The sequence below is a fragment of the Oncorhynchus mykiss genome, chromosome 21, assembly GCF_013265735.2.
Source record: "Oncorhynchus mykiss isolate Arlee chromosome 21, USDA_OmykA_1.1, whole genome shotgun sequence".
NCBI classification, from domain to species: Eukaryota; Metazoa; Chordata; class Actinopteri; order Salmoniformes; family Salmonidae; genus Oncorhynchus; species Oncorhynchus mykiss.
In genome coordinates, this window is record NC_048585.1 from 58,219,890 (window position 1) to 58,237,389 (window position 17,500).

The 17,500-nt window shown below is 43.7% G+C and overlaps 1 protein-coding gene across 4 annotated transcripts in view; it reads right to left on the reverse strand.

Annotated features, from left to right (window-relative positions):
• Positions 1–17,500, reverse strand: part of adam19a (ADAM metallopeptidase domain 19a) — a 221,835-nt gene that overhangs the window by 50,699 nt on the left and 153,636 nt on the right. For all 4 annotated transcript variants that reach the window (XM_036958283.1, XM_036958284.1, XM_036958282.1 and 1 more), the window contains exons 5-6: positions 14,330–14,406; positions 610–793 (exon numbers count right to left, since the gene is read on the reverse strand). In XM_036958283.1, coding sequence (XP_036814178.1) covers positions 610–793; positions 14,330–14,406 — 261 coding nt within the window. The remainder of the gene's footprint in view (positions 1–609; positions 794–14,329; positions 14,407–17,500) is intronic.

Sequence of the window (17,500 nt, forward strand, 5' to 3'; positions counted from 1 at the left end):
GGCTACCTGCCGCCCCTACACTCTAACCACTAGGCTACCTGCCGCCCCTACACTCTAACCACTAGGCTACCTGCAGCCCCTACACTCTAACCACTTGGCTACCTGCCGCCCCTACACTCTAACCACTAGGCTACCTGTCGCCCCTACACTCTAACCACTAGGCTACCTGCCGCCCCTACACTCTAACCACTAGGCTACCTGCCGCCTCTACACTCTAACCACTAGGCTACCTGCCGCCCCTACACTCTAACCACTAGGCTACCTGCCGCCCCTACACTCTAACCACTAGGCTACCTGCCGCCCCATATGTCTGTTGGTGTGTTGTTGTGTCTGTCGGTGTCTGTTGTTGTGTCTGTGTCTGTTGGTGTGTCTGTGTCTGTTGGTGTGTCGGTGTCTGTTGTAGTGTAGTTGTGTCTGTTGGTGTGTCTGTGTCTGTTGGTGTGTCTGTGTCTGTCGGTGTCTGTTTGTGTCTGTTGTTGTGTAGTTGTGTCTGTTGGTATGTCTGTGCCTGTTGGTGTGTGTGTGTGTCTGTTTTTGTGTCTCTGTCTGTTGGTGTGTCTGTGTCTGCTGGTGTGTCTGTGTCTGTTGGTGTCTGTGTGTGTCCCTCACCCTTTGATGCAAAGGTTTAAGCAGACCGGAGAGGAGGTTGGGGTGTCCAGTCTGATGCCCGTGGCCGCAGGTCCCGCCTCTGATTGGCAGATCGTCTGCGCTGACCAGCGAGTGATGGAGAGAGTCCAGCCCTCTGATTGGCTCAAGGTAGTAGGTGTCATTTGAGTTCAAGGCAATCAGGCCCCTGTTTCAGCAAGAGAGAGAGATTAAAGAGGCATGATTGGACGAACACAAAAAAAAAAATACTAAATTTAAAAAGAACCAAAACGGCAACAAATATTTTATGCAGTTAAGCAACATTATTTTATTTTTTTACATAAGATAACACATAATAATATTAATATGATAATATTACATGACATCATTTATCCTGCTAATGTCACAGTACAACTGCCCTGGGGGTAGTTCCAGTGTTGACCAGCAGGGGGCGATGAAGGGCCCAGTGGCCCTAAGGGAAGTGATATTTGAGCTATAAACAACAGAGCTGTACTATATGGATGTCTTAGCCTGTGGTCTCATACAGAGGAGCTTGGAAGGAACTGGTCCAAGAGGATAGAGGGCTGTAAAAGGCCATTTACAGGCAGAGTGAGTCACTCTCCATCACGATCTGTCAAGAGGTTGTGTGTGTTTGTGTGTTTGTGTGTGTGTGTGTGTGTGTGTGTGTGTGAGAGAGAGAGAAAGAGAAAGATTGTACTGTACCCCACTTTCAACATCAGACCCCTCCCTCCCTTCCTTCCTCACACACACACACACACACACACACACACACACACACACACACACACACACACACACACACACACACACACACACACACACACACACACACACACACACACACACACACACACACTGGTTGCAGCTCCATTGTAATTGTAGGAATACACTTTGTATTCATGCTGTACTGAAACAGGCATTACCCAGCACTACACTCTTAGAAATGGTTCCAAAAGGGGTCTTCCACTGTCCCCATAGGAGATCTGTCGAAGGGGTTCTACATGGAACCCAAAAATGGTTCTACCTGGAACCAAAATGGGTCATTCAAAGGGTTCTCCTATGGGGACAGTGGAAGATCCCTTTTAGGTTCTAGATAGCACCTTTTCTTCTAAGAATGTAAAGGTGAGAAAATGATTCAATGTAAAAAAAAAAATCCATGTTATCAACAGAGAACACCACCTGCCCAGCGTGAGACGAAAGGTCCACATTGAGGTGAGCCCCTTTGTTAAGAGAGAAGTAAAAACATCTTATACAATCAAAATTCCTGACACCAAAAATGTCAATTTTCTGATATTGACGAGGCTGCAAGACATTTGCTTGTAAAAAAAAATCTGCATTTATTGAAAATAACCTGGAAGAGAGTGTTGTGTGCTGTGGCTGGAGAAGGTACTGTGATCCACATGGTGTGCTGTGGCTGGAGAAGGTACTGTGATCCACATGGTGTGCTGTGGCTGGAGAAGGTACTGTGATCCACATGGTGTGCTGTGGCTGGAGAAGGTACTGTGATCCACATGGTGTGCTGTGGCTGGAGAAGGTACTGTGATCCACATGGTGTGCTGTGGCTGGAGAAGGTACTGTGATCCACATGGTGTGCTGTGGCTGGAGAAGGTACTGTGATCCACATGGTGTGCTGTGGCTGGAGAAGGTACTGTGATCCACATGGTGTGCTGTGGCTGGAGAAGGTACTGTGATCCACATGGTGTGCTGTGGCTGGAGAAGGTACTGTGATCCACATGGTGTGCTGTGGCTGGAGAAGGTACTGTGATCCACATGGTGTGCTGTGGCTGGAGAAGGTACTGTGATCCACATGGTGTGCTGTGGCTGGAGAAGGTACTGTGATCCACATGGTGTGCTGTGGCTGGAGAAGGTACTGTGATCCACATGGTGTGCTGTGGCTGGAGAAGGTACTGTGATCCACATGGTGTGCTGTGGCTGGAGAAGGTACTGTGATCCACATGGTGTGCTGTGGCTGGAGAAGGTACTGTGATCCACATGGTGTGCTGTGGCTGGAGAAGGTACTGTGATCCACATGGTGTGCTGTGGCTGGAGAAGGTACTGTGTAATGCACCTCCGCTATGGAGCTCTTTGTCCCAGTAGATATCAGCACAGCAAAGAAACACGCACAATACATGGCAATCAAATGGGAATGGGAATCAAATGAGAATCAAATGGGAATCAAATGGGAATCAAATGGGAATCAAATGGGAATCAAATGGGAATCAAATGGATCTCATGAAATGGAATGCATGTGAAGCGTGCCCACACAGGCACAGACACGTGAGCACACACACACACACACACACACACACACACACACACACACACACACACACACACACACACACACACACACACACACACACACACACACACAGTCATGGCACGTCGAAACTGAACACTGGCTTACATTGGCACCGTGACAAGTCAGGTTCGTTGAAGTTCAGGGTTTGGGTGAGTCCAGCTCACCCTCCTGTTACCGCCTAATTCCATTTTGAGTCAATACAGAAACAGTTGTCTTTGGTGCGTGACGGTGGCCAGTGGGGAATATGAGCTGGGAGGGAACTGTAAATAGGCAACGCAGCCGGGAGAACTGCTGCGAAGAGCGGGAAAAAGGTCAGCGATGGAACACAGACAATAGAACGGAACGGCAGAAGGGATTCCGGAACCTTTTGGGTGTTCCACGAGTGGAACCTTTGTTATTGATGACGAGTCTCACTAACTAATATAACTAAAGCAGGCAGTATGACCTCCCTTATCAGCATTAATATGACTAAAGCAGGGGGTATGACCTCCCTTATCAGCATTGATATGACTAAAGCAGGGGGTATGACCTCCCTTATCAGCATTAATATGACTAAAGCAGGGGAGGGGGTATGACCTCCCTTATCAGCATTAATATGACTAAAGCAGGGGGTATGACCTCCCTTATCAGCATTAATATGACTAAAGCAGGGGGTATGACCTCCCTTATCAGCATTAATATGACTAAAGCAGGCGGTATGACCTCCCTTATCAGCATTAATATGACTAAAGCAGGCAGTATGACCTCCCTTATCAGCATTGATATGACTAAAGCAGGGGGTATGACCTCCCTTATCAGCATTAATATGACTAAAGCAGGGGGTATGACCTCCCTTATCAGCATTAATATGACTAAAGCAGGCAGTATGACCTCCCTTATCAGCATTAATATGACTAAAGCAGGGGGTATGACCTCCCTTATCAGCATTAATATGACTAAAGCAGGGGGTATGACCTCCCTTATCAGCATTAATATGACTAAAGCAGGGGGTATGACCTCCCTTATCAGCATTAATATGACTAAAGCAGGCGGTATGACCTCCCTTATCAGCATTAATATGACTAAAGCAGGCAGTATGACCTCCCTTATCAGCATTGATATGACTAAAGCAGGGGGTATGACCTCCCTTATCAGCATTAATATGACTAAAGCAGGGGGTATGACCTCCCTTATCAGCATTAATATGACTAAAGCAGGCAGTATGACCTCCCTTATCAGCATTGATATGACTAAAGCAGGGGGTATGACCTCCCTTATCAGCATTAATATGACTAAAGCAGGGGGTATGACCTCCCTTATCAGCATTAATATGACTAAAGCAGGCAGTATGACCTCCCTTATCAGCATTAATATGACTAAAGCAGGGGGTATGACCTCCCTTATCAGCATTAATATGACTAAAGCAGGGGGTATGACCTCCCTTATCAGCATTAATATGACTAAAGCAGGCAGTATGACCTCCCTTATCAGCATTGATATGACTAAAGCAGGGGGTATGACCTCCCTTATCAGCATTAAAATGACTAAAGCAGGCAGTATGACCTCCCTTATCAGCATTAAAATGACTAAAGCAGGGGGTATGACCTCCCTTATCAGCATTAATATGACTAAAGCAGGGGGTATGACCTCCCTTATCAGCATTAAAATGACTAAAGCAGGGGGTATGACCTCCCTTATCAGCATTAATATGACTAAAGCAGGCAGTATGACCTCCCTTATCAGCATTAATATGACTAAAGCAGGCAGTATGACCTCCCTTATCAGCATTAATATAACTAAAGCAGGGGGTATGACCTCCCTTATCAGCATTAAAATGACTAAAGCAGGCAGTATGACCTCCCTTATCAGCATTAATATAACTAAAGCAGGGGGTATGACCTCCCTTATCAGCATTAATATGACTAAAGCAGGCGGTATGACCTCCCTTATCAGCATTAATATGACTAAAGCAGGGGGTATGACCTCCCTTATCAGCATTGATATGACTAAAGCAGGCAGTATGACCTCCCTTATCAGCATTAATATGACTAAAGCAGGCGGTATGACCTCCCTTATCAGCATTGATATGACTAAAGCAGGCAGTATGACCTCCCTTATCAGCATTGATATGACTAAAGCAGGGGGTATGATCTCCCTTATTAGCATTGATATGACTAAAGCAGGGGAGGGGGTATGACCTCCCTTATCAGCATTGATATGACTAAAGCAGGCAGTATGACCTCCCTTATCAGCATTGATATGACTAAAGCAGGGGGTATGACCTCCCTTATCAGCATTAATATGACTAAAGCAGGCAGTATGATCTCCCTTATCAGCATTAAAATGACTAAAGCAGGCAGTATGACCTCCCTTATCAGCATTAATATGACTAAAGCAGGCAGTATGATCTCCCTTATCAGCATTAAAATGACTAAAGCAGGCGGTATGACCTCCCTTATCAGCATTAATATGACTAAAGCAGGGGGTATGACCTACCTTATCAGCATTAATATGGCTAAAGCAGGGGGTATGACCTCCCTTATCAGCATTAATATGACTAAAGCAGGCAGTATGACCTACCTTATCAGCATTAATATGACTAAAGCAGGCAGTATGACCTCCCATATCAGCATTGATATGACTAAAGCAGGCGGTATGACCTCCCTTATCAGCATTGATATGACTAAAGCAGGCAGTATGACCTACCTTATCAGCATTAATATGGCTAAAGCAGGCAGTATGACCTCCCTTATCAGCATTAATATGACTAAAGCAGGCAGTATGACCTCCCTTATCAGCATTAATATAACTAAAGCAGGGGGTATGACCTCCCTTATCAGCATTAAAATGACTAAAGCAGGCAGTATGACCTCCCTTATCAGCATTAATATAACTAAAGCAGGGGGTATGACCTCCCTTTTCAGCATTAATATGACTAAAGCAGGCGGTATGACCTCCCTTATCAGCATTAATATGACTAAAGCAGGGGGTATGATCTCCCTTATCAGCATTGATATGACTAAAGCAGGGGGTATGACCTCCCTTATCAGCATTAAAATGACTAAAGCAGGGGGTATGACCTCCCTTATCAGCATTAAAATGACTAAAGCAGGCGGTATGACCTCCCTTATCAGCATTAATATGACTAAAGCAGGGGGTATGACCTCCCTTATCAGCATTGATATGACTAAAGCAGGGGGTATGACCTCCCTTATCAGCATTAATATGACTAAAGCAGGCAGTATGACCTACCTTATCAGCATTAAAATGACTAAAGCAGGGGGTATGACCTCCCTTATCAGCATTGATATGACTAAAGCAGGCAGTATGACCTCCCTTATCAGCATTAAAATGACTAAAGCAGGCAGTATGACCTCCCTTATCAGCATTAATATGACTAAAGCAGGCGGTATGACCTCCCTTATCAGCATTAATATGACTAAAGCAGGGGGTATGATCTCCCTTATCAGCATTGATATGACTAAAGCAGGGGGTATGACCTCCCTTATCAGCATTAAAATGACTAAAGCAGGGGGTATGACCTCCCTTATCAGCATTAAAATGACTAAAGCAGGCGGTATGACCTCCCTTATCAGCATTAATATGACTAAAGCAGGGGGTATGACCTCCCTTATCAGCATTGATATGACTAAAGCAGGGGGTATGACCTCCCTTATCAGCATTAATATGACTAAAGCAGGCAGTATGATCTCCCTTATCAGCATTAATATGACTAAAGCAGGGGGTATGACCTCCCTTATCAGCATTAATATGACTAAAGCAGGGGGTATGACCTCCCTTATCAGCATTAATATGACTAAAGCAGGCAGTATGACCTACCTTATCAGCATTAATATGACTAAAGCAGGCAGTATGACCTCCCTTATCAGCATTGATATGACTAAAGCAGGCGGTATGACCTCCCTTATCAGCATTGATATGACTAAAGCAGGCAGTATGACCTACCTTATCAGCATTAATATGGCTAAAGCAGGCAGTATGACCTCCCTTATCAGCATTGATATGACTAAAGCAGGCAGTATGACCTACCTTATCAGCATTAATATGACTAAAGCAGGCGGTATGACCTCCCTTATCAGCATTAATATGACTAAAGCAGGCAGTATGACCTACCTTATCAGCATTAATATGGCTAAAGCAGGCAGTATGACCTCCCTTATCAGCATTGATATGACTAAAGCAGGCGGTATGACCTCCCTTATCAGCATTGATATGACTAAAGCAGGGGGTATGACCTCCCTTATCAGCATTAATATGGCTAAAGCAGGGGGTATGACCTCCCTTATCAGCATTAATATCACTAAAGCAGGCGATATGACCTCCCTTATCAGCATTAATATGACTAAAGCAGGCAGTATGACCTCCCTTATCAGCATTAAAATGACTAAAGCAGGCATTATGACCTCCCTTATCAGCATTAATATGACTAAAGCAGGCAGTATGACCTCCCTTATCAGCATTAAAATGACTAAAGCAGGCAGTATGACCTCCCTTATCAGCATTAATATAACTAAAGCAGGGGGTATGACCTCCCTTATCAGCATTGATATGACTAAAGCAGGGGGTATGACCTGCCTTATCAGCATTAAAATGACTAAAGCAGGCGGTATGACCTCCCTTATCAGCATTAATATGACTAAAGCAGGGGGTATGATCTCCCTTATCAGCATTGATATGACTAAAGCAGGGGAGGGGGTATGACCTCCCTTATCAGCATTGATATGACTAAAGCAGGCAGTATGACCTCCCTTATCAGCATTGATATGACTAAAGCAGGGGGTATGACCTCCCTTATCAGCATTAATATGACTAAAGCAGGGGGTATGACCTCCCTTATCAGCATTGATATGACTAAAGCAGGGGGTATGACCTCCCTTATCAGCATTAAAATGACTAAAGCAGGGGGTATGACCTCCCTTATCAGCATTAATATGACTAAAGCAGGCAGTATGATCTCCCTTATCAGCATTAAAATGACTAAAGCAGGCGGTATGACCTCCCTTATCAGCATTAATATGACTAAAGCAGGGGGTATGACCTACCTTATCAGCATTAATATGGCTAAAGCAGGGGGTATGACCTCCCTTATCAGCATTAATATGACTAAAGCAGGCAGTATGACCTACCTTATCAGCATTAATATGACTAAAGCAGGCAGTATGACCTCCCTTATCAGCATTGATATGACTAAAGCAGGCGGTATGACCTCCCTTATCAGCATTGATATGACTAAAGCAGGCAGTATGACCTACCTTATCAGCATTAATATGGCTAAAGCAGGCAGTATGACCTCCCTTATCAGCATTAATATGACTAAAGCAGGCAGTATGACCTCCCTTATCAGCATTAATATAACTAAAGCAGGGGGTATGACCTCCCTTATCAGCATTAAAATGACTAAAGCAGGCAGTATGACCTCCCTTATCAGCATTAATATAACTAAAGCAGGGGGTATGACCTCCCTTATCAGCATTAATATGACTAAAGCAGGCGGTATGACCTCCCTTATCAGCATTAATATGACTAAAGCAGGGGGTATGACCTCCCTTATCAGCATTAAAATGACTAAAGCAGGGGGTATGACCTCCCTTATCAGCATTGATATGACTAAAGCAGGCAGTATGACCTCCCTTATCAGCATTAAAATGACTAAAGCAGGCAGTATGACCTCCCTTATCAGCATTAATATAACTAAAGCAGGGGGTATGACCTCCCTTATCAGCATTGATATGACTAAAGCAGGGGGTATGACCTGCCTTATCAGCATTAAAATGACTAAAGCAGGCGGTATGACCTCCCTTATCAGCATTAATATGACTAAAGCAGGGGGTATGATCTCCCTTATCAGCATTGATATGACTAAAGCAGGGGGTATGACCTCCCTTATCAGCATTAAAATGACTAAAGCAGGGGGTATGACCTCCCTTATCAGCATTAATATGACTAAAGCAGGGGGTATGATCTCCCTTATCAGCATTGATATGACTAAAGCAGGGGGTATGACCTCCCTTATCAGCATTAAAATGACTAAAGCAGGGGGTATGACCTCCCTTATCAGCATTAATATGACTAAAGCAGGCAGTATGACCTACCTTATCAGCATTAAAATGACTAAAGCAGGGGGTATGACCTCCCTTATCAGCATTGATATGACTAAAGCAGGCAGTATGACCTCCCTTATCAGCATTAAAATGACTAAAGCAGGCAGTATGACCTCCCTTATCAGCATTAATATAACTAAAGCAGGGGGTATGACCTCCCTTATCAGCATTGATATGACTAAAGCAGGGGGTATGACCTGCCTTATCAGCATTAAAATGACTAAAGCAGGCGGTATGACCTCCCTTATCAGCATTGATATGACTAAAGCAGGGGGTATGATCTCCCTTATCAGCATTGATATGACTAAAGCAGGGGGTATGACCTCCCTTATCAGCATTAATATGACTAAAGCAGGCAGTATGATCTCCCTTATCAGCATTAAAATGACTAAAGCAGGCGGTATGACCTCCCTTATCAGCATTAATATGACTAAAGCAGGGGGTATGACCTCCCTTATCAGCATTAATATGACTAAAGCAGGCAGTATGACCTACCTTATCAGCATTAATATGACTAAAGCAGGCAGTATGACCTCCCTTATCAGCATTGATATGACTAAAGCAGGCGGTATGACCTCCCTTATCAGCATTGATATGACTAAAGCAGGCAGTATGACCTACCTTATCAGCATTAATATGGCTAAAGCAGGCAGTATGACCTCCCTTATCAGCATTGATATGACTAAAGCAGGCAGTATGACCTACCTTATCAGCATTAATATGACTAAAGCAGGCGGTATGACCTCCCTTATCAGCATTAATATGACTAAAGCAGGCAGTATGACCTACCTTATCAGCATTAATATGGCTAAAGCAGGCAGTATGACCTCCCTTATCAGCATTGATATGACTAAAGCAGGCGGTATGACCTCCCTTATCAGCATTGATATGACTAAAGCAGGGGGTATGACCTCCCTTATCAGCATTAATATGGCTAAAGCAGGGGGTATGACCTCCCTTATCAGCATTAATATCACTAAAGCAGGCGATATGACCTCCCTTATCAGCATTAATATGACTAAAGCAGGCAGTATGACCTCCCTTATCAGCATTAAAATGACTAAAGCAGGCATTATAACCTCCCTTATCAGCATTAATATGACTAAAGCAGGCAGTATGACCTCCCTTATCAGCATTAATATCACTAAAGCAGGCGATATGACCTCCCTTATCAGCATTAAAATGACTAAAGCAGGCAGTATGACCTCCCTTATCAGCATTAATATAACTAAAGCAGGGGGTATGACCTCCCTTATCAGCATTGATATGACTAAAGCAGGGGGTATGACCTGCCTTATCAGCATTAAAATGACTAAAGCAGGCGGTATGACCTCCCTTATCAGCATTAATATGACTAAAGCAGGGGGTATGATCTCCCTTATCAGCATTGATATGACTAAAGCAGGGGAGGGGGTATGACCTCCCTTATCAGCATTGATATGACTAAAGCAGGCAGTATGACCTCCCTTATCAGCATTGATATGACTAAAGCAGGGGGTATGACCTCCCTTATCAGCATTAAAATGACTAAAGCAGGCGGTATGACCTCCCTTATCAGCATTAATATGACTAAAGCAGGGGGTATGACCTCCCTTATCAGCATTGATATGACTAAAGCAGGGGGTATGACCTCCCTTATCAGCATTAAAATGACTAAAGCAGGGGGTATGACCTCCCTTATCAGCATTGATATGACTAAAGCAGGGGGTATGACCTCCCTTATCAGCATTAATATGACTAAAGCAGGGGGTATGACCTCCCTTATCAGCATTAAAATGACTAAAGCAGGCGGTATGACCTCCCTTATCAGCATTAATATGACTAAAGCAGGGGGTATGACCTACCTTATCAGCATTAATATGGCTAAAGCAGGGGGTATGACCTCCCTTATCAGCATTAATATGACTAAAGCAGGCAGTATGACCTACCTTATCAGCATTAATATGACTAAAGCAGGCAGTATGACCTCCCTTATCAGCATTGATATGACTAAAGCAGGCGGTATGACCTCCCTTATCAGCATTGATATGACTAAAGCAGGCAGTATGACCTACCTTATCAGCATTAATATGGCTAAAGCAGGCAGTATGACCTCCCTTATCAGCATTAATATGACTAAAGCAGGCAGTATGACCTCCCTTATCAGCATTAATATAACTAAAGCAGGGGGTATGACCTCCCTTATCAGCATTAATATGACTAAAGCAGGGGGTATGACCTCCCTTATCAGCATTGATATGACTAAAGCAGGCAGTATGACCTCCCTTATCAGCATTAAAATGACTAAAGCAGGCAGTATGACCTCCCTTATCAGCATTAATATAACTAAAGCAGGGGGTATGACCTCCCTTATCAGCATTAAAATAACTAAAGCAGGCGGTATGACCTCCCTTATCAGCATTAATATGACTAAAGCAGGGGGTATGACCTCCCTTATCAGCATTAAAATGACTAAAGCAGGCAGTATGACCTCCCTTATCAGCATTAATATGACTAAAGCAGGGGGTATGACCTCCCTTATCAGCATTGATATGACTAAAGCAGGCAGTATGACCTCCCTTATCAGCATTAAAATGACTAAAGCAGGGGGTATGACCTGCCTTATCAGCATTAAAATGACTAAAGCAGGCGGTATGACCTCCCTTATCAGCATTAATATGACTAAAGCAGGGGGTATGATCTCCCTTATCAGCATTGATATGACTAAAGCAGGGGGTATGACCTCCCTTATCAGCATTAAAATGACTAAAGCAGGGGGTATGACCTCCCTTATCAGCATTAAAATGACTAAAGCAGGCGGTATGACCTCCCTTATCAGCATTAATATGACTAAAGCAGGGGGTATGACCTCCCTTATCAGCATTGATATGACTAAAGCAGGGGGTATGACCTCCCTTATCAGCATTAATATGACTAAAGCAGGCAGTATGATCTCCCTTATCAGCATTAAAATGACTAAAGCAGGCGGTATGACCTCCCTTATCAGCATTAATATGACTAAAGCAGGGGGTATGACCTCCCTTATCAGCATTAATATGACTAAAGCAGGCAGTATGACCTACCTTATCAGCATTAATATGACTAAAGCAGGCAGTATGACCTCCCTTATCAGCATTGATATGACTAAAGCAGGCGGTATGACCTCCCTTATCAGCATTGATATGACTAAAGCAGGCAGTATGACCTACCTTATCAGCATTAATATGGCTAAAGCAGGCAGTATGACCTCCCTTATCAGCATTGATATGACTAAAGCAGGCAGTATGACCTACCTTATCAGCATTAATATGACTAAAGCAGGCGGTATGACCTCCCTTATCAGCATTAATATGACTAAAGCAGGCAGTATGACCTACCTTATCAGCATTAATATGGCTAAAGCAGGCAGTATGACCTCCCTTATCAGCATTGATATGACTAAAGCAGGCGGTATGACCTCCCTTATCAGCATTGATATGACTAAAGCAGGGGGTATGACCTCCCTTATCAGCATTAATATGGCTAAAGCAGGGGGTATGACCTCCCTTATCAGCATTAATATCACTAAAGCAGGCGATATGACCTCCCTTATCAGCATTAATATGACTAAAGCAGGCAGTATGACCTCCCTTATCAGCATTAAAATGACTAAAGCAGGCATTATGACCTCCCTTATCAGCATTAATATGACTAAAGCAGGCAGTATGACCTCCCTTATCAGCATTCTAATGACTAAAGCAGGCGGTATGACCTCCCTTATCAGCATTAAAATGACTAAAGCAGGCAGTATGACCTACCTTATCAGCATTAATATGACTAAAGCAGGCAGTATGACCTCCCTTATCAGCATTGATATGACTAAAGCAGGCGGTATGACCTCCCTTATCAGCATTAATATGACTAAAGCAGGCAGTATGACCTCCCTTATCAGCATTAATATGACTAAAGCAGGCAGTATGACCTCCCTTATCAGCATTTATATGACTAAAGCAGGGGGTATGACCTCCCTTATCAGCATTGATATGACTAAAGCAGGGGGTATGACCTCCCTAATCAGCATTGATATGACTAAAGCAGGGGGTATGACCTACCTTATCAGCATTAATATGACTAAAGCAGGGGGTATGACCTCCCTTATCAGCATTACCAGGTACCCGTTTAACTACGCCCTCGTGACGTCCCGTGTCCAAGGAAACCAAGCCAGTGTAATAAAGCCTATGATTACGTGATAGAGCTCAACGCTTTGCCGCCCTTTTCTGTAGCAATGCCAACGCTTTATGACTGTTCTATGAAGTGTCTTTGGTAGGCCTTATAAAGTGATTGGCCTTCGGATTTGAATCCTGTTTGAAGTGTCACCCTTTAGTTTAGCTCTGGCCTTTGCTGAACGTTTTTATTTGATCAACTGAGTTTGTTGTTTTTCTTCTTCACATTCTCTGTGTAGGTTAGACATTTACATTCTGTTGAGTTGCTGTCCTCGGGTTTCACCTCACGTCTGTCTGTCTCTTCGGTTTCCTTCTAACCTGTGACTGATCGCATCTCGCTACATCCTCAGCCAGGACAAACAGCCACTACAAATGAGCTCCTCTTGCCTGTCTGAGAGACATAAAGAGTATCAGTGATACTCAAGATAAAACTATTGTTATTGGAGAACAAACTTGTGTGAAACGCTGTTATCAGTCTAGGATAGACTGAGCTGGCTTGTGGAATTAATTTCTAATCAAGAGCGATTGAGCTAGAAACTAGAGGTCTTCGGCTGGATCGCATTCATGAATATATTTCTCAGGGTGTACGGGTGGCGACAGGGGACATATTTTTCCCACAGGAGAGCTCCAATTTCAAAGCATTTGATATGCAAGAAGCTTCCTATTAAATTCTGTTCTGAGGCAGGGAAAATTTAAAGACTCTCTAAACTGCCGTCTGTATCGCCGAAAAAATACGATTTGAGGAATTGAATTAGCCAGCGAGTTTTATGAAAAACTCACACTGCTTGCCTGGGGTAGTCTAAATCCAGCAACAGAGTTATGTAAAATAAAATAAATATCAGACTGAATTCTGGGTGTTTGAGGTGGAACTTTGTTATTCCCCTCTTATGGATAATTTGGAGAAACATGACAGAATTTACTCCAGCTGGAAGGTGCCTCTAGACATTGAACTAAGGTCAGTTTTTTGCATTTCTTACAACTAATGATTAAGGTTAGGATTTCGTAAAAGTCAAGCTGATTCTGAATCAGTGCCTAAACAGGGAAACGTCTACCAAGAGACTGAAAATCCAAGAACAGGTTAGAAATGATGATGAAAATCAAATGTTTTTTTTTTTGTGTGGTTTTTTATTTTTACGTACCTCACTCCTGAACATGTGCTAAGGGCGGCCCAGGAGTCCATGTGTCCTCTTACATGCCCGTGGTAGAAGCAGTGATCCTGTGATGATAAGGGAGAGAGAGAGAGGGAGGGGGAGGGAGAGGGAGGGAGGGAGGGAGGGGGAGAGAGAGGGGGAGAGAGGGGGAGGGAGAGAGTCAAACATACTGTACTATACCATAACAATGTTTATATGGGACACTAAATCCTATAGGCCTGCATCTTGTGATAAATGGATTCTGGGTATTGACGCAGAGAAAAAAAGGTTCCTATAGATCCAATGTTTCATTAGTGACCAGCTGGTACACTGCAACACAACATGTCCTGGGTTTGGACAAATGGCTCTGTCTAATCAGTAGAAATGTACAATACTCGCTCCATCCTTGATGTATTTCAGTGACTCAACGCCAGAGCTTCACTTGGTGTTGCTCCAGGACGATCAGTGCATGTACGCTCGGAGAAAAAAAGATTAGCATCTTTTTACAAGGATTTGATTTTTATTTTTAATTCCGACAACCCTTTTGTGTGCCGAGGGTGAGCTCAAACATCCTTCCACGAGACAGGCGGCTACAGGCCGCGTCATTAGGTACCGATTTAGGTCTGTTGAGTGCTATACAGAGTGGGCCGAATGCCTACTGATGCACTGGTCTTTTCCATGAAATCCAAACAATTAGCGTTGTATGGAGAGTTCCAGTTGCCTTTGAATCGTGTTACCATAGCGACCTAAATATCACAAGCGAGGTTGGAATGTTTCCGTCGTAGAACTGCAGATTTCTCTGCCATTCATTTAAAAGCTTCGGGGTTTTCAGTGAAAGGGTGTATTTTCTCTCTTATCAAGCTAGCTACCGTATGGGCTTCTATTTCTCAACACACACGTAGACGAGGGCTTTTGAGTCTGAACGCAACTCTATTTTGAATGGAGCTTTCCTGCACAGTAACGCCGCACGCGCGTCAAGATGAAAACAGCAACAGAGGATTTAACAAATCAGAGATGTTCTGCCTGCGTTGTCACTGCAGTCGCATTAAACTTCTTTATTTTTGTGAGAAACTGCGGTTCTGTTTTTTTTTTTCCTGCCTCTAAGAAGCACGGAACACAAACTTCCTGTTGACCTTTGACCTGAGCTGGCTGTCCTTGGGAAAATTTCGTCACAACGGGCCACGGACGATGTCACACGGCATTGTCCGTCCGGTGTTGCTTTCGTGGCCCTGGTGCCTCCGCCACAAAACACACCAACATCCAATTAATTTATTCGGAAAACAAGCTTATATTGTGCATAAATTATAATTCTTGGCTATTTAAAAGGCTTTGGTCTGCCCGTCAGACTGTGAAATAAGCTAATCTATATGAACGTCAGAAGCGATGGGTTGCGCTCATGCATGGAGAGGACGTACAAATCAATTGTCAGTGAAAACGCTCCCTGACAATCTTAAGAGCCCTCGTGTCTGTCTCATCACATGATGTCGATGGAAGAAAAGCCAAGCCTACACACAACATGTTACACACACAATGCCTTTGCCATGTTTCAGGCGTGTGTAACAAAATGACATGCCACCTGGGAAAGTGTCTAGTGTAAATAAATGCCTAGGAAACCGCAGGAGCTCATCAACACCTACAAACAGAGAGGCTCCTTTTATATGAAGAATGTCAGGTTGCTACTTGGGGGCACTTGAGCAGAAACAGTGTAATGTGTACTGTTAATTTTTTATTGTTTATTTCATTTTATATATTCACTTTATATATTATCTACCTCACTTGCTTTGGCAATGTTAACACGTTTCCCATGCCAATAAAGCCCTTGAATTGAATTGAATTGAATTGAGAGAGAGAGAGAGAGAGAGAGAGAGAGAGAGAGAGAGAGAGACAGAGAGAGAGAGAGAGAGAGAGAGAGAGAGAGAGAGAGAGAGAGAGAGAGAGAGAGAGAGAGAGAGAGAGAGAGAGAGAGAGAGAGAGAGAGAGAGAGAGAGAGAGAGAGAGAGAGAGAGAGACGGAGAGAGAGAGAGAGAGAGAAAAAAGAAGGAAATTGGTTGGCAATTTTACTGCTCTGTCGAGGAGGGTGTCTCGGTGTACACCATGAACAGCAAGACTCATAGATTCACTCTTGTTTTCTGTCTGTGTGTTATAAAAATGTTTCTTTCCATCGCCATCACAGTGTCATGACACTTTTCTTCTTTCGTTTACACCGAATCGCCATTTAGAGAACGTTTGTCATGACTTTTGTCAGAACTCTTCAACACCGCCACCAGGCCAATAAAACACCCCGCTGCCCTTTCCTACCAGTCTCATTTGCACACGGCTCCAAATCGACTCTAAATGGCTGTCAAATGATGTAATTACCAATGCAGCCACTTGTGCCTCACTTTAAATATTGGCCAACTGTCTGGAAATGACATTGCGTCAGTAAGAAGCTGAAAGCACGTCAACAATTTCCCCTAACTTCATAGACTCTGATTAAAAACACTTTTATCCAGTGTAATCTCTTACATCCAGTTTCGTCTCTTTTATTCAGTTTCATCTCTGTAGTCATATCATGAAGTCATATAGTAGAGGTAAGCTTCTGATTCTAACGAGGAGTAAAGCTAGGAACAGGTAAGTCATGGGGGGGGGGGGGGGGGATCTCCCACTCTTCTCCTAATGTGTTATCTTGGTTCCTGCGGTCCAAGGGGGGGGGGGGGGGGGGGTTACTGTTTGGGTTTGAGTGGTCTGGAGGTTAGGTTTAGGGTTAACCCATAACAGTTAACCCACACCACCACCACAGTCAATTATATCTGGGTCACTGGGGGTAAAAAAAAAGACCCAGGTCACGTGACAGGGGAAGATAGATGTTTCGGTTCCTCTTCCTGTTGAACGTTCTAGACTCTCGAGTCACGTGTTTCCTTTTAAAGAGCCGAACGCTTAATGATAAAGCAGACAGCCACATTCACGGCCCACACTCATCTCCACACATCCTCTGTCATTGGGTTGTTACCAGGCAAGAATAACCCGACAGGAGCCAAGAGCAAATTCTGGAGTTCTGAGAATTCATGTGTTGCTAATTTATAGCCTCTTTTAGTATTTCCCTGAATACATTAAATGACTTGTGGGTAGATATATATTATCATGCTTGGTCATGTGAGAGACAAAAATCAATGTTGTCCTTGTTGTCCACACACACATGTA